We start from the raw sequence: 23,053 nt of genomic DNA, 5'->3' as shown, positions 1-23,053 counted from the left end.
AAGTTTCTTTTAGTTTTCTAGAAGCAGCCAGGCTGGAAGCCTTTGCCTGGAAGGTATTTGAGGATCCCAATAATTCCCTGCTTTCACCCTAGGTGTTTCCTTATCTTAGGAATTAGGGAAGCTGGCTAAAACCCTCCTCATCCATCTGCTTAAAATAAGCATCGTGGGTGGCCAAAGACCGAAGTGACAGATTTAGAAGTAGGACACAAATTGTCTTTGTGAAATGTGGGGTTTTAGTACCAGTTGAATATGTGGTCTCTATCTCAGCCTTCAGGCTAAGGCCATCCTCCCAGTTGATCCCCTTTGTTTGGTTGGTTGTGGGGCTTGAACTTAGGGCCTGGGCACTGTCCCTGAGCTCTTTTACTCTAGGCTACCACTTTGAGCCACAGCACTGGCTTTGACCCACAATCCTAGGATAGTCCCCAAAGTAGCTAGGATTATAGACCAATAGAATCACCCTGGCTCTGTTAGTCTTGTGAATTGTTTTCATGAAAAGTTCCCGCTTTGGCTAGGTGGCTTGGCCTTTGTTAATTACATTTTGTTTAATTTTCTGGCTGTGCTTTAGTCATGCTCATTAAGCCACGTCCTTTTGCAGATTATGAACCTGAGCTCAGCTCAATCTGGGCAGAAGGGCAGGGTCTGCTGGGTTAGGGATAAAAAGGGAGCAGCTTGTCTGCTCTGTATGCTTGCTTGGAGATTTTTGACTGTTGGCACATCCTCTACAGAACCTTGCCCTGCCAAGTTCCTTGTGAGTTGGTGTCCTTATTGCCCCAACACCAACCTCTAAGCCATTTCTTTTTTTTTTTTTGGCCAGTCCTGGGGCTTGGACGCAGGGCCTGAGCACTGTCCCTGGCTTCTTTTTGCTCAAGGCTAGCACTCTGCCACTTGAGCCACAGCGCCATTTCTGGCCATTTTCTGTATATGTGGTGCTGGGGAATCGAACCCAGGGCCTCATGTATATGAGGCAGGCACTCTTGCCACTAGGCCATATCCCCAGCCCCCCTCTAAGCCATTTCTAACAGGACCCTTTCTAAAGAACAAATCAGGAGTCCCAGGTACACATTAGGGCTGAGTAGAAGATTATACTTAAAAGCCACTTGGCCAAAAGTTGGAGATAGCATCTGAAAAACTAAAGGAAAAAAAGACTGGGAGTGTGGCTGAAGTGGTAGAGCATTTGCCTAGCAAGCTTGGGCCTGAGTTCACATCCTAGTACTGGAGAGTACTCCTTGTATTTTGGGAGAGCCCCTTGTAGATACCAAAAGCTGAGGATGCTTTTATAAGATAGTATTTGAGCAGGGTGCCAGTGGTTCATGCCTGTAATCTTACTTGGGAGACTGATCTCTGAGGTTCGAAGTTCAAAACCAGCCCAGGCAGAAAAGTCCCCATGAGATTCTTATGTCCAGTTAACCACTCACAAAGTGGAAGTGGTGCTGTGACTCGAATAGTAGAGCACTAGTCTTGAGTAAAAGGAGGCTCAGGGACAGCACCTAGGCCCCCGAGTTCAAGTCCCACAACAAAAAAGTACTTTTCTTTTTGGCCAGTCCTGGGCCTTGGGCTCAGGGTCTGAGCACCATCCCTGGCTTCTTCCTGCTCAAGGCTAGCACTCTGCCACCTGAGCCACAGCACCACTTCTGGCCGTTTTCCATATATGTGGTGCTGGGGAATCGAACCGAGAACTTCATGTGTAGGAGGCAAGCACTCTTGTCACTAGGCCATATTCCCAGCCCAACAAAAAAGTACTTGAGTAACCCATACAATTGTCCTTTACACTCTGAATCATCTCTACATTGCTTATAATATATGTCAATGTAAATGCAGTCTAGTTGCCATACTATTTACAACTATTATTTTGAGAATGTAAGTCTATGTGGTCAGTGACACAATTATGATCGTTTATGGAATCTGAGTAAGGAGGGTGGAATGATTAAATTGAAAAATCTTAGGAAGGCTACAGTTGGCCTTCAGGTCACCGGAATACATATTAGGTCTTTCTTGGCTGATCATGTGTATCTGTAACCAGAACGCAGGGGGCCAGGTCAATTTTCATTACCAGTTAGACGTTTTGGTTCTCTGAGAAGTCTACATAGAAGTCCTTTCTTAGGCAATTGAACCCTCTACAGCTCTCCTTTCCTGCGGTGTTAAGCCAACTTTCTGTTGTGACAAAATTCCTGAGAAACACTGTAAAGACTGGCTCTGGTTCTGGTCCGAGGGTGGGGCACATGGTGGAGAAAGCTGCTCACCTCATGGCAGCAGGGATGCAGGAGACAGGAAGTGGCCGGGATCAAGATTCTCCCTTCCAGACCACTACTCACCAAACTACTCAGCACCACTTCCTTGTTCCCAGCACCTCCCACAGCTACCAACTTACACATCCAATAGTGATCCACTGGTGAGGGCAGAGCCTCATGTGCCAATGCCCGTCATCTGGCAAATAGGCCTTTAAATGAACTTCAGGGCATTTCAAACTCAAAGCATAATGTTAGGGGTGCGAATGGAATTGCTCATTTTGAAAAGCCCCTCTGGCACTCAGCTATTCTCCCATGCCCCAGGTGTAAGTGTCCATTTTGGAGGCTATGCCAGAGAAGCTCAGAACTGAAAACCAGTACCCTGGGTGAAGGGGCTAAGGGGATGAGGGAGATTATGCCAGAGAAGTCCCAAAGCTGAAAACTGGGGGAAGGGACAAAGGTGAGGCTCTTTCATCTGGGGAATCTTCAAACTGGCTGAAGGAGTGTTCTGGGGGAGGTCACAGTCCTCCGTGTTAGAAATCACCAAAGACAATTAGAAGAAACTCATGCCTGGCCCCATTCCACTGTTGAGACAGCTGGATGGCAGCAGTGGTAAACTGCGTCACCAAGTGCAGTTAGGTTGTAGGGAGATCTTTGCACCAGCTTGAAGCAAAACCGGCTTGAATTCAAGTCCTTGCTCCAGTGGCTGAGCTAGGTAAGCAACACGCCCACCCAGTTCCTTTGTCTACAAGAGAACATCTTACTTCCCTACCTGTGTGCATTAAGCTTAGGAGATGCCAATATGGCCCACAGGAACAAGCATGCACAACTTGGGTTTTGGTGCCCTGTGCTTCAATTAGCATGTTGTGGTTTGGCAGAAACCCATCCCTAGCTCACTTAGGTGAAGGGAACTGCCAGCCTACAGGCAGAGCTGGGAAGCACAGGTATTCTGGGGCCGTCCCACCTGCTGCTCCAGCAGCCCAGGGTCATGCTCCTGAGGGAGGGCGAAGCTCCCAGTTCCAAGTCCTCACCGTCATTGCTGGGTCACCCAACCACTGACCCAGAAAGGCTGGTGGGTTTGGATGCTCACTGCCAAGTGCTAGGCTGCTACCTAAGCAAGAGTAAGGTAGGTTTAAGGCAGAGTAACACTTCCCACCGCCCTCACCAGAGCTATAGGACCAGCTAATAAGCTTGGTTCTGTTTTAAAATTAAACAAAAACAAAACTTTATTTGACAAAAGACAAAAAGTTATTTACAGTAGTTTTTTGCTCAAATAACTGAGTGGGACAAGTGTGCTCCTCCAGGCTTTCCTTACAACCAGACCTAACCTAAGTGGGGGCGGCCTCATATCAACATGCCCACTTCATACCCATGGGGATGCCAAGTATTTCAGCAGCATGGCTCCCTGTACCACCATGGGGAAGTAAAGTCCCACCCCGGTCGGGCCACTAAGTCACCTACAGGATCCAGCCTCCCAGGCAGGCATGGCTGCAAGCTCTGTGCTAACCTCCCCCACAGGAGGGTGAGGATCTGCTCCCCTGGGGTACAAGGAAGAGGGAGGCAGGCAGAACTCTCCATCCCACAGTAAGGAGAGGTGGGGGAGCCCCTGAGGCCAGCAGGGTCCTCCCTGCCTAGGCCCACCCAAATCAGTACCCAGGAATCCCTTCCCTTCACACCCAACCTACCAGCTTCTGGAAATCCACACGTCAGGGGCCCTCACAAACCTTCCGGCCCAGTGATGTTACTCAGAACAGAAATATTTTGGCTAGTAAAAGACCTAGGATTAGTGTTTCTTAGGATATATAAAGATGGGGTATACTGCTGTTGAACACTATCAGCAACAAAACAGCAAAATAAGGAGGGAGGGAAGCTGAAGATCAACTGTGATCTATTTGTTGGGTCATTTAGGCAGGGCCTTGGCAGCTCCAATTTGAAGGAGGGTGCAAGAAAGCAAAGTACTCAGAGCCCCCAAGATGAGCTTACCCATCCCACCTCCAGTCCAGTCTCCTCTGAAGGTAGAGCCCAGGCCCCTGCCGGCCCTCCAGAAGCTTCCACGTGGCTGTGCCTACTGCAGTGGCTGCACAGGGTTCCTTGCTAGCAGAGGGCTCACTCCCCAAGTAACAGACATGGGGAGCTGATGTTCCAGCCCCAAGTTCCTAAAGGAATCCAAAAGCTAGGCTGCGGGAAAAGCCTTCACAGCAGAAGGGGAAAACATTGAAAAGGGAGAAAGAAAATTATGCCCATAGGCTTCAGTCTAACCCTCACCCCAAATACAGTAAAACAAAACAAACCCCTCTGGTTTTCTCTTCTGCTCTACACATCTCAGCACTAGATTTGGGGACTCCCCTGTTCTGTGCTTGGTGCAGAAAAGCCAATGTCCGCTGTGGTTTTCTTCATCCCCACCCCACCCCCGCCACCTTATTTGGTAAACCAAACTAACAATAAAACCACCATCTGGAATTTCCCACTGCCACAGAGATTTAGCTGGTCCCCCAAGTAAAAACCTTCCTATACACTGCAGTCACAGAGGTGGGCCACCTCCAGCTTACCATGGACCATGCCCTGCTCCCGCCATGTAACTGCCCCCAGCACAAACCACAGCACAGAGGGAAACGCTTAGCAAAAACCTAAACATTCAACTGGAGTCGGTCTGGGGCATCCTCTGGGTTATCTCTTGTCCCACTCGGAATGTGCGAACCTGGCCGGAGAATGAGGCATACCCCAGCCAAAGCCTGGCCTTGACCAGTTTCCAAGCCCCGCCCAGAAAGGCATCCGGATGAGGCATCTCAGGGACATTGGAGAAGCAGCAGTAGCACCATGCCTGTCTCCCGCACCAGGGTCTCCAGACTGAGACCTGGACAATGGCAGTTGGCAGAGGTCGCGATGCATCTTCCTGCTGAGGACCTCTGGACAGAGATGACCCGATGCTTGGCAGTGATCGCAGAAAACCCTCTGGGCAGAAGGGAGGGGGCCCCTCCCCCCCAGCAGCCTGGTGGCCAATGCCTACTTGGGGTTTTGGGAGACTAGAGGGAGGGGAGCACGCAGCAATGGGGGAGCCAGGTCCTGCTGCTTCTGGAGCTCCATCTCTGCGGCCCTCTGTAGTGCCACCTCCACGAGCAGCTGGAAGCCACTGAAGTCCTCCTTGTCCTGTTCTGGGGGAGTGGGTGGTGGCGTGTTGAAGAGTCCCCCTGTGGGGCTTCCAGCCTCAGCCCTGGTCAGCAGGGTGAGTGTACTACCAGGGGCAGCCAGGGGCTTTGGGGGCTCCAGCTCCCCCTGAGGGAAGGGGACCACAGGCTTCTCGCCATGGCCCGAGTGGAGTGACACGGAACACACGGACAAGGAGAGCACGTTGGTGGGGGCTGGGGCCGGCACGGACACAGCCAGCATGGAGGGGCTGCTGCCCCTGGGGAGGGCCACTTCCGAGGCCTTCCCCCCTCGCCGGGAAATGGTGAACTGATTAGGGTCCTTGCCGTCCTTCCGAAGCATGTCTGGGAGCAGGCGCCGCCGGGCGTTGATGAACCAGTTGCATATCTGGAAGGAGTGGAGAACTGGGGTCAGCTGGGAAGCCGGGAAGCCCAGCAGCACACACAGCAAAGTGCAAACCCACAGGGCACTTAACTGAAACAGGCTGGCCAGGAATGGGGCGGGCAGACCTGCTGGCCTCTGTGGGATACGGGGGTGTTCGAGAAAGCAGATCTCCAGTGGGGCCTTCTGCAGTGGAAGGAACAGGGCATCGGGGGCCTCTCTTAAGGTGAGGACTCAGTTCTTTATGAACAAAGGAGTGACACTTGCTTTGTGCAAAAGACTAATAGTCGGGACCTGGGACCTAGAGACAAGCTGGGAGGTCAGATTCCAGTAAGCCAGGTGTAGGGGAACAGGCTTGTAGTCCCTCTGTAAGTTTGCCCCGAGTGAGACACTGTTTCATATGTCCCTCCTAGAAAAGGAGGGCAGATGTCTGGTTAGGAAACAAATATGGAGCTGTAGCCAGCTGGGATAACAGGTGAGAGAGGAGACACTGCTGCCCATCCATTCCCAGGCCTGCAGAGCACAAACCAGAGGCACCAAGGGGCTGTCAGAGACAAGGAAAAAGACAGCCTCCCAGCAATGCCAGGACTACAGGCGTGGCGTGGCATCCATGGGATGCTAAAAAGCTCCACTGTGGTTGGGGGTGGACATATGCCCCTTATCTGCACAAGATGGGCAGGCCCCCGGGCATCACTCATGTTAAGCAAGTGTTCTACCACTGATGTTTACACCCACACCCTCCAGACTTTTTTTGGTTGGGGGGGTGCTGGGGACAACTCTGGGCCTCAGGCTTGATTTTGCCTATACTATTACTACAGTGTCACCACTAGCAATAAATAAGCAATGACCAGAAAACTCACAGAACTCAGGTTAAGTGCAGTGGCAAGTACCTGTAGTCTCAGACACTAGAGATGCTGAGGCAGGATTGCTTGAGTCCAGGAGTCTGAGACCAGCATGGGTAACAGCAAGATGCTGGCTCAGGGAAAAACAAAGGAACTGATGAAGGGCTGGGAATATGGCCTAGTGGCAAGAGTGCTTGCCTCGTATACATGAAGGCTCTGGGTTTGATTTCCCAGCACCACATATATAGAAAAAGCCAGCTCAGTCAGTATTCAGGCCCTGAGTCCAGGCCCAGGACTGGCCAAAAAACAACAAAACAAAAAAACACAAAGGAACTGATGAAAGGTGAGGCAGATGATGGGCTCCTTATCGGGAAGGACATTCTTGGTGATCTCACCAGCCTGGGGACTCTATGGTAAGCCACTAAGGGTAGGTCTCAACAGTGGCTTCACCTAACTTCATATTCCAGGTCCTTCCACTGTCCTGACTCCTCTTCATCTCTTACTTCAGCAGACACGTGCAGAGCTGTACCCCTCTCCCCACCCTTTGTGGTTGTGGGCTACAGCAATGCCCAGCATGCTCTACTGGGTGAGTTAAAAAGACCCAGCCCTCCTGTACCCATACTTATTTGCTTGTTAGTGCTCTACCACCTGATTCCATACCGCCAACACTGCTTTTTGCTGGTGATTTTTTAATTTTTTGGCCAGTCCTGGGGCTTGGACTCAGGGCCTGAGCACTGTCCCTGGCTTCTTTTTGCTCAAGGTTAGCACTCTGCCACTTGAGCCACAGCGCCACTTCTGGCCGTTTTCTGTATATGTGGTGCTGGGGAATTGAACCCAGGGCTTCATGTATATAACACAAGCACTCTTGCCACTAGGCCATATTCCCCAGCCTTGCTGGTGATTATCGAGATAGTCTTGTGGACTTTTCTTCCCTGGGTGGCCTGAAACCCCAATCCTCTGGGTCTCAGTCTCCTAATAGCTAGGATTAAAGAAAGGCATGAGCCACCAGTTCTAGCTTCTTTCTTGGGCTGTTATTTGAGCAAGCCCTTGGCTACCAACTTCCCATGGACTATCCCAGCCACAGGGACAGCCACCTGTGAATGGGAGAGGGTACCTGCAACTGGCACACTCGTTCCTAATGTGATGTGTGATCCTCATCAGACAGGGCAGAGCCACCGGTGTGGCCCTCCTCTCCCTCTCTATGCCAGCCTGCAAAGACCCTGTGACCCTTCTTCCTGCACCTCCAATTTTCCTGGTGTAACCCAGCACACACCGAGCAGGCATGGCTAGACACTGGCTGAGCCAAGTCCTGGGTGGAGGTGCCAGGGAGCCCCAAAGAAAAGCAGGGCTGCACAACTGGCAGAAGACTTATTACTGAGCACCTTTGATACCAGGTGTTGTGTTAGCCTCTCCCTGGGTATTAACCTTGAATGTCAAAGCCTGAGGCAGGGAGCAGTGTCCTCAAAAGTGCAGCTCAGAGAGATGAAGGGCTTCCCCAGGGAGCAGACCTGGGGTGCAGAGCTGGGAGGTACTGCCCATCCCCTGGCCATCATCCCCACTGTCCTGCCCTTCCCTTAGCACAGGAAGGGAGGGACACCATGACCCACAGCAACAGGTAACACAAAACACAACAGGCTCAGATTTGCAGGCTCAAATCTTAATCCGGGCCTGCAAGCTAGACTCCAAACAGATTCCCCCAGGAGAAAAGCCCAGAATGAGGAAAGGTGGGCAACACCCTCAACCAGACAGGAAGTCCAGGAATCACCACTTCCAGCCTAAGGGCACCAACCTAAAGTCCTTCCTCCCAAAGCTGTTCCCACCTCCCCTCACTTTGAGCCAGGTCACAGTGACCTGTTAGGAGAGGGAGGGAGGGGCACCTGGCCCCCAGCTAGGAGAACAAGAAAACCTGACACTCCTTTTACACATACATACACCCATACTCAGTTCTCTCTAGTGCCTGCCCTGTAGCACAGAAATCTGGGCAGCAGCCCAAACTCCTCCAGCTGTGCGCCACCTATACCTGGGCTAGGAAAAGAGTTGGCCACCTGCCCCGACCCATGATCCTTAGCAAGGGGTGGGGGGCTACCAGGGGATTCTATGCTAAGTCCCCAAAAACACTCTCTGCCACCAACAGGCCTGAGAGAAACAATGCCCTGCCTGAGGTAAAGGACAGGGAGGAGAGGCTGGCCAGGGGGCAGCGGTGACAGCACAACACCAGTGCCACAGGCCTTGGGGATGAGACAGGTGCTCGAGAAAGGCCCAGAGTGCTTTGCTCACCTTTTCAGGGCCCACAGGACAAGAGAACCAAACCCAGATGTTGCTACAGCTGCTGGTATTAAAATCACTTTGGAGTTGGGCTGAGAATGTGGCTTAGTGGTAGAGTGCTTCTAGCATGCATAAAGCCCTGGGTTCAATTCCTCAGCACCACATACACAGAAAATGCCACAAGTGGCGCTGTGGCTCAAGTGGTAGAGTGCTAGCCTTGAGCAAAAGGAAGCCAAGCCCCACAACTGGCCAAAAAACAAAACAAAATCACTTTGGTGGATAAATTTATTTTTTTCATGAGATTGTTCCTGTATGAAAAAGGTCTGTATGTAGTCCTGGCTGGCCTTCAACTCTTATCATCCTCCTTCTGCCTCCCCCACCTAAAGAGCTTTTCAACACAGGCTGACCTTGAATCTCAATCCCCTATATTCTTAGGAGAAGCCTAGAATGTATGGTTTTTTTTTTGGGGGGGGGGGGGTTTTGCTTTGTTTTTGCCAGCCCTGGGGACTGAATTCAGGGCCGGAGCACTGTCCCAAGCTTCTTTTTCTAGAAGCTAGCACTCTACCACTTGAGCCACAGCACCACTTCTGGCCTTTTCTGTTTGTGGGGTACTGAAGAATCGAACCCAGGGGTTCCTGCATGCTAGACAAGGACTCTACCAGGAGTACATTCCCAGCCCCTAGAATCTATGTTTTTAAACAAGTATCCAGAGATTTCTGTGCCCAGCCTTAGGAACTCTTGGTTCAGCAGCCTGTATAACTTGCCCTGAGGGCTGAACCCTAAAAGAACACAAAGTTCATACTAAAGCTAAAAAACACAGGCCCCAAAGGCCTGGAGGTGCGGGAGAGGGGTGGTTGCCAGAGTCCAGGAGCAAAGAGCCAGTGGCTATCCCCTTCCCAGCCTCCAAATAAGCTCCAGTCTGGCCTAGGCCCTTGCCAGAGGGCCCAGGCCCCAAGGCCAGCCTGCCCTCCCTGGCCCCTGGCTTGCCTCTAGCAGGCCTGCCTCACCTCCCTTTGGCTGGCTATAGAAAAACGTCCCAGGGTGCAGAGGCCAGAGCTACAACTGCAGGGCTGGGGTGGAGGGCCCTCAGGCCACCCCACAAAGGTTAACCACCAATACACAGACTTACTGGGTGTCACAGGGACCAGGGATAATCCAAACCAAAACCTTTTTTGGCCTTGCCCTAGGCAAGTAGTAGAAAACCTGTGGTTAAATGACTCATTGACTTGTTAATGAGATTGCTCAGGGCAGCTAAAGGAGACAATTAAAAAATGGTGTCCCCAGGGAAAGATAGGAGCTCTGAGCTCAGCAAATAAAATTCAGAAACCTGTGGAAGCATTGGTATTATAATGAGATGGCTCTTTAAAGGAACAGAATGGCCACAGTGGACCATGGGAGCAGGGTAGGGTAGGTCAAGGGTTAGAGTGCTTTGCCAACAATGTACAAGGCCCTGGGTTCAAGCCCTAGCACCACATAAACATATGAATACTTATTAAAGGAGAAGGCAGGTAGGCTGGGAGGCCCACAAGCTAGGCCTGACTTGGGTCTCGGCTGCCTTCCAACCCTGTTGGTGGCCAAACTGGACCCTCCTCAAGGGTGTGCTGGGGGCAAAGAGCTGGTTGGAGGGAGGGTGCTCAGGAGGTACCCTATGAAATGCCCCCTGCTGCTAGGAACCAAGGCAGCCCAAGCCCCTCTGAACCTGGGGGCAGGCTGAGCATGGAAGAGCAGAGCTTCCCCCCACCCCCAGACACACTGGCCAGCTGCCAAGCACCCCCCCCCATCTGTCTTCAGATGAGGACATAATGAGGCCTAAGCTAGGGCCTAGGAGAGGACAAGGTCTTCTCAGATTCCAGGTCAGGAGTGTCTTCATGAAGAGGGTCAGGAGCTGTGAGGCTAGACAAGTAGGAGGTTCTCAGGTAGAAGCAAGGGAAGGAAGCACTCCTAGGTCAGGAGGACAGAGGTGGAAAGGGTGGCAGACTTGGGAGAGAAGCATGCTTGGTTCATGATGGAACAGGGGAGGCCAGCTGGGCAGGAGTGAGCCTCCAGTGTGAGGCTAGACACAAGGCAGTGGAACCGGGTCTCCTGCCTCTATACCATCGACAGAGCAAAGGCCCTGGGGCTCAACAATGGGGCCAGTTCCACCAGACTGGAGAGGAATATCTGGCTCTCAAAGTTCCTACAGCGTGGAACTGGGCTTTGAAGCTGACTTCTGCTTTCTTCTTGACCAAGATTATTATACACATACACATACACACACACACACACACAAAGCACAGCCTTCTAATTAGAAGTCAGCTTGCTTGTTCACAGCTGGTGCTCTACCACTTTAGCCACACCTCCAAGATCCTCAGGATTATAAACCTGAGCCCTCAGATGCCCAGCTCACCCCTGCTTCTTTGCTGTTTAACTGGAGATGGGACTCTCATGGACTATTATTGTGCCTTGGCTAGCTTTGGCTCCAAATTTTGTTCCTCCCAATCTCAGCCTCCAGATCAGATGAGGCATGAGCCTCTGGTACCGGCTGCAACATACTTCTTAGGCCACACCACAAAACCCTTGTTCCTGCAAACAGAGCTGCAGGCAGGAGGCTGAAGCCCAGGATCCCAGCGGCTCCTCATCTTCACCAGGCCTCCAAAGTCAGGGACAACCACATGCAGCCACTGTTACCAAGTCCTAGCCCCTCAGTTGGCTGAAGCTTGTGACTGGGTTGCGATGTCCTGTCCTCACCGTACTGTCCCTTGGGCAGAAAGTGTGTGTCCTCACTTGACCCATGCGGTGCCTGTGACAAAGCCAGGTCCCCCCTTACCTGCAGCACTGAGAGGTTGGTCTGTCCAGAAAGGCTCAGCTTCTCCTGCTCTGAGGGGTAGGCATTGTAGCGGTGCAAGTAGAGCCAGTCTCGAAGGATCTTCACAGACTCCTTGGGCAGGTTCCCCCTGCGTTTCCTCTTGCCTGCCAAGGACAGGAGGCCTTCCTCCTCACCCAGATCGCTGTCAGACATGGTGCCGGCAGCTACGCTGGACCCCTGAGCCTGGGACAATAAAGGGGACAGGGACATCACGCAAAGGTACATGGGACATCAGAAATGGAGGAGTGGCAGTTCCAAGTCTTAGGCTGAGAGCCAAACACTGGTGGTTCAAGCCTGTAAACCTAGCTACTCAGGAGGCTGAGTTCTGAGAATCTGCTTGAAGCTAGCCTGCGGGCAGTAAAGTCTGTGAGACTCTTCAATAAACAACCAAAAAGCTGGAAGTGGAGCTCAAATGGTAAAGTGTTAGCCTTGAGCACAAAAGTTCAGGGACAGCAGCCCACACTGCATGAGTTCATGCCCCAGGACCCACACCAAAAACAAAACTCAGGCTGAGCAGCCTGGAAGCAGGATCCACTGACAAGTAGGGAACAACTGAAAAGCAGTGGCAGCTCATTTCTAAGTAGGATTGTGACTAGAATTACAGCTGCCATCACTTGAAATTAGTTTTTTTCTAGACAAGGTCTGACTGTGTAGCCTAATGGAGCTCAAACTCTTCAATCTGTCCTGCTCCATACTGGGCACATTACATCTATGATCTCATTTAATTCCTTCAAATTGCCTCCCCAAAGGGAGAAAGTGATCCATTTTATAGAGGAGCAAACAGGACCTTGGTTTGAAGACAGGCCAAGCAGGAAAGTCCATGAGACTCTTTCCTATAATTAACCACCAAAAAACTGGAAGTGGAGCTGTGTTTCAAGTGGAAGATAGCTAGCCTTGAGAAAAAAAAAGATCAAGACTCAGGGCCAGCACAGTGAAAGGCTGTGAACTAGCGATTCATGCTGGATTAGTAATCCCAGCCACTCAGAAGGCTGACTAGAGGACCACAGTTCAAAGCCAGCTCAGTCCACAAAATGCGGACTGGAGGCGTGGCTCAATTGGTAGACTGTCAGCCATGACAAAGAAAGCAAAGCCCACAAGGCCCTCAATTCAGGCTCCAATACTGATGTGCACATGTGAGTTATATCATCCCCAAAATATTATTTCTTGAGATTGTCTTGCTATGTGTCTTAGGCAAGACTAGAACTCAGACTAGACTCAGACTAGAACTCCTACTGCAGCATCTACAGTGCTGGGATTACAGGCATGTACCACCAAGTCTGGCTCTTGCCACTTTACCTCCAAAAGCCCACTAAAATTCTAGCATAGCTCGGAAATGCACGAACAACTCCTGTGTACCCGGCCAAAGAGGAGTCATTCCTATGGATGTTCATTCAGTAAGACCTCCTTGATCTGGCCCTTCCCTTCCTCCCTGCTAGGCTATGTGACCCCTCTTCCTGGGACTGAAGCCAGCCAGCCTCCTTCACCTGTCAAACGATGGAAAGTTTTCCCTTGGACAATCTAACTCAGTAGCTCATCCTGCAAAGTTCTTGTTTACACAAGCAGGAAAAAAATTTACACTTTAGAAACAAAAGTTCTAGGCCAAGATAGTGTCAGAATCTCAAGGCTCCTCCCTTCTCAGACTTTTAACAGTTCCTCAGCAAGGCCAGGCCAATAGACTGGCATCACACAGGTTTTGTTGCCTGTACTTGGACCCCAGCCCAGGCCTCTGGGCTTGGCTTTCGAGGGAAGGGTCTCCCCTCGGCCAGGCCACCCGGAGGTGAGAGGGACACGACTCAGAGGTGCCACTGGCGGGCTGCAGCACAAGGGAGGGAGGTCAGGCATTTTTAGCCCCCAGGCTGGGCTCCGGCTCCGGGATGCAGCCCTGGCAGGCAGTTTACTCGAGGTTATCTGTGCAGATTACACCCTGGCTGACGGCCAAGGGTGCTGGGCTCCGGAGGAGGGCCTAAGTGATGACCCTTCCATCTGCAGGAACCTTTCTGGAGTCCTGCACCCCTATAGGGGCTGTGTGTGCGGGTGGGCAAGTCCCCCACAAGCACACCGCCACTTGCACCTCGACACACACACACACGCGCGCGCGCGCGCGCGAATCTAACAGCTGATAACCAGACCAGCGCACAGCGCTGCGTTCTGAGGGCTGAGTGAGAACCTCCGCTCGCCCGGCCCGATCCCTCCCGGGGGTCCGGGACGACCCGACACTAGCGCCGGCTCCATGCCCGCGCCGGCTCCCGGGCCCCGCGTCCCCCTCCCACACTCACACCCCCGCAGCCACTCCCCCAGAAACTTTGTGACAACGCCCCCTCCCCCTCGGGCCCGGCTTCCCCGGTGCACACAAAGCGCGCCGCCTCCCCCGCGGCCCGAGCGGGGCGGAGCACATGGCTCCCGGGGCGGCGAGGAGCGGGCCGGCGCTCCGAGAGCCCGCACCCCCCGGGCCCCCACCAAGGTCACTGCGGCGCGGCGGCTACCCCGCTGGCCCAGGGCGGGGGGCGGGGCGGCGAAAGCTCTAGAAGAAAAGAAAACTCACGTGTCCTTCTCCGGGCAGGAAAAAGTTTGTTTCCCACCCCCTTCGCCGGCGCTGGCGGACTGTCGGGGCGCGGGGCCCGCGGAGCGTGCGCGCTCGGCTTTGTGCTCCCAACTCGGCCCGGAGGGGGAGGGGAGGAGGGGGCTGGGCTCCCACCTCCGCGCCGCCCCCCACCCCGGCCGGCGCCCGGACTCCATGTTGGCCGTCCCGGGCCCCCCGGGCAGCGCGGCTCCGCCCCCCCCCCCCCCGGCGGCCCGGTGCCCCCCTCGGCCGGCCCCGGGCCCCGGCGCGCACAAACTTTCTCCGCGTCGCCGGCCCCACGCGCCCCGCGGCCTCGGCCCGCCCGGGAGTGACAGATGCCTGGGAGACAGACTTTCCTTTGTTCCAAAGGAAAGGGGAACCCGCGCGGGCTCGGGCCCCCGCCCCCGGCTGTCACTCGGGCCGCCCCCTCCCCGGCCCCGGCCCGGGCCCCAGCCGCGGGGGGCCCGGCCGGCGGTTAGCAACGTGCACTTTTGAAACCAAACAAACCCGCCCCCCGCGCGCGCACCCCGGCCCCGGGGAGCGGCAGGCCTCTCTCGGGGGCCACCGCGGGCAGCCGGCACCCCTCACAGCCCGGCCCGGCCCCCACCGGCGCCCCGCCGCCCGGGCTCACACACCCACCGCCGCACACGCCCGGACGACGCCCCCTCCCCCGCGCGGCCGCGGGAAAAAAAACTTTCCAAGTTGTGGGCGCGCGCCCCCCCGCCCGGCAGCCGGCCCGCACTGACCTCTCCGGCGGCTCTCCGGCCCGCGCGGCCTCGGCGGCGTGGGGGCGCGGCGTGCTGGGGCGCCCGGTCCAGGCGGGGGGCGCGCCGCGTACCTGCCCGGCCTGACACCCGCCTGACAGCTCGCGGCTGGAAAGCACCTCGCGGCCTGACGTCAGATCCCTCCCCGCCCCCGGCCCGCCGCACCGCCCCCCCTCCCCGGCCCAGCCGGCCCGCCGCGCCGCCCCCGCCGCCCAGACCGCCGCAAACTTTGCGCCCAGCGCGCCCAGCGCCGTCCCCCCCCCCCCGCGGGGCGGGCCCCAGGCGTCGGGGGGCTCGGCCCCGCCCACCGCGCCGGAGGGGGCGGGCCCGCCGCACCTTCTTCCTGCGCCCACCCCCCTCAGGAATGTCGCCCGGCCCTACGGGGATCGGTGGGCGCCCGACCCCCGGAGTCCGTTTGGGGGCAGGAAGTGGCCGCCCCTCCTCCCCGGCGCGTTTCCGGAGCGCCTACTGTGTGCCGGGGTGGGGCGCGCTCGGGGTGAGGGGGGGGCGGGGACCCTGTCCGCCGCCACCGCCGCGGAAAGTTCGCGCGGGGTCCCGGGCCCGCGCGGGGAAACTGAGGCTCGGCGAGGCCGGACGCCTACCGCCAGTTGGGGAAGGAGGCGGCTGGTAACGCATCGCGCCCGTTCTGGCCTCGGCCGTTAGGGCGGGTGAGGAGGCCGCCGGGGACGCGACCCCAAGCAGGTGGCCCAGGGCCGGGCCCCGAGGGGCGGCCGGGGGCGCCGCGGGCAGGTAGAGGAGCCTGCGCCATGCTTCCTCCGTGGGTCCGCGGGGAGGGTGCGCGGGCTCCCGGGAAGCCCCGCTTTTGTCACGGCCAGGTGGGTGGGAGCTGGAGCCCTTCCCTGGGGGACTGCGCCTGCACGAGGCCGAGGGTCAACCGCCTGCGCCGGAGGTTGCCCTGGGCCTCGCCCGCACCCCGCGGATGAGCCGGCGGACCCCGGCCCACCCTGTCCCGGGCCCGAGGAGGGCTTCATCTAGAGCCTCTGCGCTTTGATAGCAACAGTCTTGAAAACTGCTTTTAGCGGGTTTTTTGGTTTTTTGTTTGTTTCTTTAATGCTTTCTTTTATTGTTTTTCTTGTCGACAGGGGGAGCAGGACGAGAGTCCTCAAGTCTGTGGGTTCAGGTGACCCTCCGGCCTCAGCCTCTCTCAGGTAGCCGGGACTACAGGCTCCCCGGCTGCATAGGGCTTACCTTGTAGTTTTAATTGCACCCTTCGGTCGCAAAGACCTCTGGGAACAAAAGTCAACTTGTTTTTCCCAAACCCAAAGCCGCTCAGGATGCTGATTAGTCACTCTTAAGAGACCCCTGGAGACACCAGACTACCGTGCAAGTGCTCACAACCAAGATGCTATCCTTCCAAAATGTCATTGACACTGCCCACTGCACAGATGGGGAAGACAAGGCCCAGAGTAGTGGCCATTAATTTCTTGGCCAAGTGGCACTCTGTCCAGAGCCCTCTTGAGACAAAAGACCTAAATAGGCAAAGCCAGATGGCCCCTGGCTGCTAGGGTCACAGAGCGTGCAGAGGGCAGTCTCCTTTCAAAAGCCCAACCTGGAAGGGGAAGTAGTTGTACATCCAGATGAGCCTGGAGATTGATCTGCTCCCTGGCTGCTGAGCTGAGATTCAGCACTAAGCTGGTGCTGAGGGTAGAGCCAGGCCCTCCCTTTTTATGGGGCAACCACTGGGGATGAGGCCCAAGCCCATAGACTTTCCCACACATTTGGCCTGTTCAGCTGGGGACATGGGAGGAGCCTCCTGAGAGCTGCCCAGGGCAGATCTGGAGCTCTGATGCCAGCCCTCCAGGAAGGGCTCACGGGTTGGGGGAAGGGATGGAAGGAGCTTGGTGCTATGGCAGGATTTCACACCACAACCAATTCCCCAGCCTAAACATACCAATGGCTGAACTAGTGCCTCAGGTTTCCGAATAAGTATTAAGTTTAAAAGACATGCATCGGTGCTGGGGAATATGGCCTAGTGGTAAAGTGCTCGCCTCCTATACAGGAAGCCCTGGGTTCGATTCCTCAGCACCACATACATAGAAAAAAGCCAGAAGTGGCGCTGTGGCTCAAGAAGTAGAGTGCTAGCCTTGAGCAAAAAGAAGCCAGGGACGGTGCTCAGGCCCTGAGTCCAAGCCCCAGGACTGGCAGCAAAAACAAAAAACAAAAGACATGCATCCTTTAATCAGTCAATCTACTTCTAGGATTGTATTTTGAGAAAAAGGTGAGTGAGCTTGCTTGTTCTTCACAGTCCTGTGCCTGCTGGAAACTTGCAAACAGACACACTGGGAGCAACTCTGGCGCCATTGCCCAGTGGGAGGTTGTACAGCAAGGCCATCTTACTCTCAGGTTTATTTTACAGGGTTCTGATTCAGCTAGATCAAATAGTAATGCATTTTAAAAATCAAAAGGAATTTCAGAAACAAAACTTTTGAATTTCTACAAGCACATCACGCTGCTCAGTTGATGCGAGGGAAACTCTCGGGTGCCCTGTGTTCTTTTGTGTTTAAATCATTATGTGATCTGCTGAATGTTTTCCCACCCTTAATTGTGTGCTACCAAATGGTACCCTTAAAAAGTAAGGTAGGTGGGGCTGGGAATATGGCCTAGTAGTAGAGTGCATGCCTCCCATCCATGAAGCTCTGGATTTGATTCCTCAGCACCCCATATATAGAAAAAGCCAGAAGTGGCGCTGTGGCTCAAGTGGTAGAGTGCTAGCCTCGAGCAGAAAGAAGCCAGGGACAGCGCTCAGGCCCTGAGCTCAAGCCCCAGGATGGACAAAATAAATAAATAAGGTAAAAGTGAATGTGTGTGTGTGTGTGTGTGTGTGTGTGTGTGTGTGTGTGTGAGTGAGTGAAAGAGAGGGAGACAACTAGAGTTTAAACTCAGGGCCTGAGCACTGTCTCTGAGCTTTGTGCTCAAGGGTGCTTGAGCCACATTTCCACTTCCAGCTTTTTAGAGGTTAATTGGAGATAAGTATGACTTTCTGCCTGGGCTGGCTTTCAATCTCGATTCTCAGATCTCTGCCTCCTGAGTAGCTAGGGTTGTAGATTTGAGCCATGAGTTTCCAGTGTGAAAGTTTACTAACTAATAATTGGTAAAGTGAAAATTTGAGGTTTGTTGGAAGACAGTATGGGAGAAATGAATCAGGCCTCGTCAGTTCAGCACTGAATGTTCTGTGTCCTGAGCATGCTGATACCAAGGGTCTTTGGTGATGGGGTAACTGTGCACTAACCTAGGGGCCTGGCAAGGTGTGTGTAGCCACAGCTCACAGGGTGACAGAAATCCTTTAATACTAACTGGAGTGCAAGTTATCCTGAGCTGAGGATCAGGAGTAGCTGGGACTACATGTGTGTACCAACTCACTTGGTTATCTCATACAGCTTTAAAACCAAGCAGATGGGCTGGGAATGTGGCTTAGTGGTAGAGTGCTTGCCTAGATGCATGAAGTTCTGGGTTCAATTCCTCAGTACCACATTAGCAGAAAAAGCTGGAAGTGATGTTGTGGCACAGGTGGTAGGGCACTAGTCTTGAGCACAGAAAGGCTGAGGGACAGGGCCCAGGCCCCGAGTTCAAGCCCCAGGACCAGCAAAACAAATAAGCAGGTGATGGTGGCTCAGACCTGTAATCCTAGCTACTCAGGAGACTGAAATCTAAGAATAATGGTTCAAAGCCAGCCTAGGCAGGAAAAGTCAGTGAGACTGTTATCTCCAATAAACTACTCAGAAAAAGCTGGAAGTGGCTCCCAAGTAGTAAAGTACTAGCCTCGAGCACAAAGAGGTTCAGAGACAGCACCCAGGCTGAGTTCAAACACCATGACAGGCCAAAAAAAAAAGACACTCACTTTGTTATTGTTTTATTTTTGTTGGTGGGTTATAGGGCTTGAACTCAAGGCCTGAGTACTATCTCTGAGTTCTTTTGCTCAAGGCTTGTGCTCTACCATTTTGAGCCATAGCTCCACTTCCAATTTTTTGATAGTTCATAGGAGATAAGAGTCTCTTGGACTTTTCTGCCCCAGCTGGCTTTGAACCACAGTTCTTAGATCTCAGTCTCCTGAGTAGCTAGGATTATAGGTGTGAGCCGCTAGTGCCCAGGCTCTGTTTTTTGGGTGTTTTTTTTTTTTTTTTCCCCAGTCCTGGAGCTTGAACTCAGTATGAGCACTGTCCCTGAGCTGCTTTTGCTCAAGGCTAGCACTCTACCACATTAAGACACTGCTACATCCCGCTTTTTCTGTGTATGTGGTACTAGGGAGTCAAACCCAGGGCTTCATGCATGCTAGGCAAGCACTCTACCACTAAGCCACCTTCCCAGCCCCCCGCCTCTTCATTTTTTTTTTAAATTATGGTACAGTGATGGGGATACCTGTCCTCAACATGCTGCACAGCCTGAATGAACCGCTGAAGGAATAAAGCTATCGAAATATGAAGACATTCATACATGTAAATATATAATGTATAATTAAAGCAAAAGACTCCTTTTTTCCAACATATTAAGAAGTTCTGATCAGACTAGGGGTGTGGCTCAGGTGGTAGAGCACTTGCCCAGTAAGCCCAAGGTCCTGAGTTCAGTCCCCAGTACTGTAAAAAGAAACGGAACTTTTCCTAAGGATGAACCTGGGGTAAATGGAGTGAGGTGAGGTAAGCAAGATGGCCACAGGATCGGCTGCTCCCTCTCAGATGGTGAGCTCTCTGATAAGGACTGTACTGATCCTGCTGGTCTCTTCTGGTCTTGTCTTTTTCCTTTTTTCTTTGTGTATGTGTGTGTGTGTGTGTGTGAGAGAGAGAGAGAGAGAGAGAGTTCTGGTACTTGAACTCAGGGCCTGGGCACTGTCCCTGAGCTCTTTTGCTCAAGGCTAGTGTTCTACCACTTGGATCCATAGCTCCACTTCAGGTTTTCTGGCATTTATTTATTTATTTATTTATTTATTTATTTTTATTTTGGCCAGTCCTGGGCACTGTCCCTGGCTTCTTTTTGCTCAAGGCTAGCACTCTGCCACTTGAGCCACAGCGCCACTTCTGGCCATTTTCTGTATATGTGGTGCTGGGGAACTGAACCCAGGGCCTCATGTATACGAGGCAAGCACTCTTGCCACTAGGCCATATCCCCAGTCTGGCATTTATTTTGAAGACAAGAGTCTCATGGACTTTCCTGCTGAGATTGGCTTTCAACTGTGATTCTCAGAGCTGAGTAGCTAGATTACAGGCCTGAGCCACCCATGCCTGCCTCTTCAGTTTCTGGTGTTTTGTTTTGTTTGCCAGTCCTGGGGCTTGAACTCAGGGCCTGGACGTTATCCTGTAACTTCTTTTGCTCAAGGCTAGCACTCTGCCACTTGCCACAGCACCAGTTTCAGCCTTTTCTGTTTATGTGGTACTGAGGAATGGAACCCAGGGCCTCGTGCATGCTAGGCAAGCACTGTACCTCTAAGCCACATTCCCAGCTCCTTGAGTTGTTTTTCCACTCAAGGCTAGCACTCTACCACTTGAGTCAAGGCTTCACTTTCTGTGTTTTTGGTGCCTAATTAGAGTTAAGAGTCCTGGGGGGTGGGGGTGGGGGCTAGGAATATGGCCTAGTGGCAAGATTCCCCAGCACCACATATGTAGAAAATGGCCAGAACTGGCGCTGTGGCTCAAGAGGTTGAGTGCTAGCCTTGAGCAAAAAGAAGCCAGGGACAGTGCTCAGGCCCTGAGTCCAAGCCCCAGGACTGGCAAAAGAAAAAAGAGTCCTATGGACTGTCTTATGGTGGCTCTGCTTTCAAGCAAAACAAAGGCTAGCCACTGTGCTTTTCATGGAAGTGGAGGAGGGACTCATTTCAGTGAATCCCCAGACAGCCAGGCTTGGGCATCATGAAAGGAAGGTGGGCTCTGGGACAGAGGGGCCAGTCCAGTAGAGACCAGGGGAAAGGAGTGGCTGGGGAGTCGCTGGACCCATCAGCTGGCCAGGGGCGGAACCAGGGGCTGGCAGCATTGGCCACAGGGTTTCCATGAATGGAAAGGGACAGCAGGTGCGGGGTCAGGTGCCTGTGACGCAGGCCCGGCCAGTGCAAGCCTGTCCTGAGACTCCTGTGCGTTCTGCACTTTCACCTTGTCGAGCTCCACTTACCAACAGTCTGGCGTTTTGCTTGATCAACCTCAATTGGCTTAGCCTTCCTCTAGGCACCGAGCATTTACCCATTTAGTTGGGGGGTTGGGTTGGGTTTTTGTGTGGTACTGGGGATAGAACCCAGGGCCTCCCCAGGCTAGGTCCTGCCATTGGGGAGGCCGCAGACACCTTGCCCCTGTATTTGACTACCTGCTGTGCTCAGAGCTGGAGACGCAGCCGCTGGGCCGTCCTGAAAGCCCTGGGCACCACTGCCGCGGGCTGGGACGTGGGGCTTGAATTTGGGGTGATGACTGGTGATGAAGCCAGTCTGCCAGCCACCTCCGTTTCTTGTGTGTGTGCAGAGCCAGGCACTGTCCCTTAGCTTTTTGCTCTCGGCTAGCGCTTTACAACTGAAGACACAGCTCTGCTTCTGGCTTTTGGTAGTTAATTGGAGCGGATTCTCATGGACTTTCCTCCCCAGGAAAGGATCCTCAGGATCTGGGGAATTGAACCCAGGACCTTGCACATGCAAGGCAAGTGCTCTACCACTGCGCTGTGCTTCAAATTTGTCCTTTTAAAATGCACAGCCTTGTGAGTAACAAGAACTACAGGCATGAGCCGCCAGTGGCTGGCCTGCCAAGCCCTTTAAAGCTGTTTCCTCACCTGTAAAGATGAGGAAAAGAGGTGAGGCTTTGAGGAGCATGAAAGGAAATGGCAGCGCGGCAGCCCTTCACAAACAGGCAGGGTCCCCATCATTCTCCTCGCTGCCAGTCTGGCGCCCACCGGGGAGGGGCCTCACCCTTGCCCCAGGCTTTTTGCTTTTTTTCTTTTTGTTAACAGTTTATTTGAAGATAAGAGGAAAGTCAGGAAAGAAAGCAGAAAGGAAGACCTAGCAGACCCCCCAAGTGGGGAGGGGATCACCTTGCCACCCCATGAGGGAAAGTCCCCCAGGTTGTTTTCTTACTCGGAGAAAAAGATTGGACATGATAAGCCTCTGGGTCTCCTCCTCCCCTGGCACTCTGCCGTGGAATGCTGAACGGTTTCTGAAAGGCTTTATGTGAGGCAGGAGTGTTGGCGCACACCTCTGACTCCAACTCTTGGGAGGCTGAGGTAGGAGGATGTAGAGTTTGAGGCTAGTTAAGGCTATATAGCAAGATTCTGTCTCAGAAGCCAGTGCCAGGTGCTGGGAATGTGGCCTAGTGGTAGAGTGCTTGTTTCGCATACATGAAGCCCCGGGTTCAATTCATCAGCACCACATATATAGAAAAAGCCAAGAGTGGAACTCTGGCTCAAGTGGTAGAGCTGTCAGTGAACAGTGCCCAGGCTCTGAGTTCAAGCCCAGGACCAGCATACACACACACAGAATATGTGTCTACAGGTATATATGTACCTGTTTACCCACTGCTTAGGAAACAGGTTTATCTTTTTTGTTTTTGGTGGTCCTCGGAACGTCTTTTGCTCAGGGGTAGCACTCTACCACTTGAGCCACAGCTCCACTTCTGGCTATTTTGTTAATTTTATTGGAGGTAAGAATCTCATAGACTTTCCTGTCCAGGCTGGGTTTGAACCACAATCTCAGTCTCCTAGGATTATAGGTGTTAGCCGCCAGTGCCAAGCAGGTTCGTCTGTTTTGCTGGTGCTTTGTACCTGGCAGGTGGCATGGCTTTCACACCCAGCCTGGCTGAGCTTTGTTCTTGGTATATTGATGGTATGATTCTCTCCCTGTGTGAACAGTTTGCCCCAAAAGGCATTTTGGTGGCTTGAGTTATGGCAGCTGGCTCAGCAGTGCCAGGGCTGTGGTTGGACCCTCAGGGCAGGGTGCCAGCATGTCTTCTGGTCTCCTCTAGGCAGAGATTAAGTAAGTACAGTAGTATGTTTATGCACTAAATTTAGGGATAAAGCAGTCTTTTCACTGGACGCTGGTGGCTCGCACC

General features: G+C 53.5%; 1 protein-coding gene across 3 annotated transcripts; it reads right to left on the bottom strand.

Moving 5' to 3' along the window:
- Positions 1-3,420: 3,420 nt before the first annotated feature.
- Tgif2 (TGFB induced factor homeobox 2) lies at positions 3,421-15,139 on the bottom strand. Of its 3 annotated transcripts, none has more exons than XM_048349148.1 (3): positions 15,009-15,139; positions 11,664-11,885; positions 3,421-5,756 (listed from the first exon to the last, which is right to left on the bottom strand). In XM_048349148.1, exons 2-3 carry the CDS (start codon positions 11,853-11,855, stop codon positions 5,229-5,231), a joined length of 720 nt encoding a protein of 239 aa, XP_048205105.1. In that variant the 5' UTR covers positions 11,856-11,885; positions 15,009-15,139; the 3' UTR covers positions 3,421-5,228. The 3 variants fall into 3 exon arrangements, with proteins under 3 accessions (XP_048205105.1, XP_048205106.1, XP_048205104.1); XM_048349149.1 differs by lacking the exon at positions 15,009-15,139 and adding an exon at positions 14,245-14,302; XM_048349147.1 differs by lacking the exon at positions 15,009-15,139 and having other exon boundaries at positions 11,664-12,016.
- Positions 15,140-23,053: the final 7,914 nt, after the last annotated feature.

The sequence above is a fragment of the Perognathus longimembris genome, chromosome 6 (genome assembly GCF_023159225.1).
Source record: "Perognathus longimembris pacificus isolate PPM17 chromosome 6, ASM2315922v1, whole genome shotgun sequence".
In the NCBI taxonomy this organism is placed as follows: domain Eukaryota; kingdom Metazoa; phylum Chordata; class Mammalia; order Rodentia; family Heteromyidae; genus Perognathus; species Perognathus longimembris.
This window is presented reverse-complemented; position numbering and strand designations above follow the sequence as displayed.

What these genes read in the sequence shown, in the direction of transcription:
- Tgif2 (XM_048349147.1), bottom strand. Translation starts at nt 11,927, where the DNA reads ATGTACCTTTGCGTGATGTCCCTGTCCCCTTTATTGTCCCAGGCTCAG. An exon ending in CCAACCTCTCAGTGCTGCAG is followed by an intron (nt 5,757 to 11,663) that starts GTAAGGGGGGAC and finishes CACTCCTTCCAG; the next exon opens with ATATGCAACTGGTTCATCAA.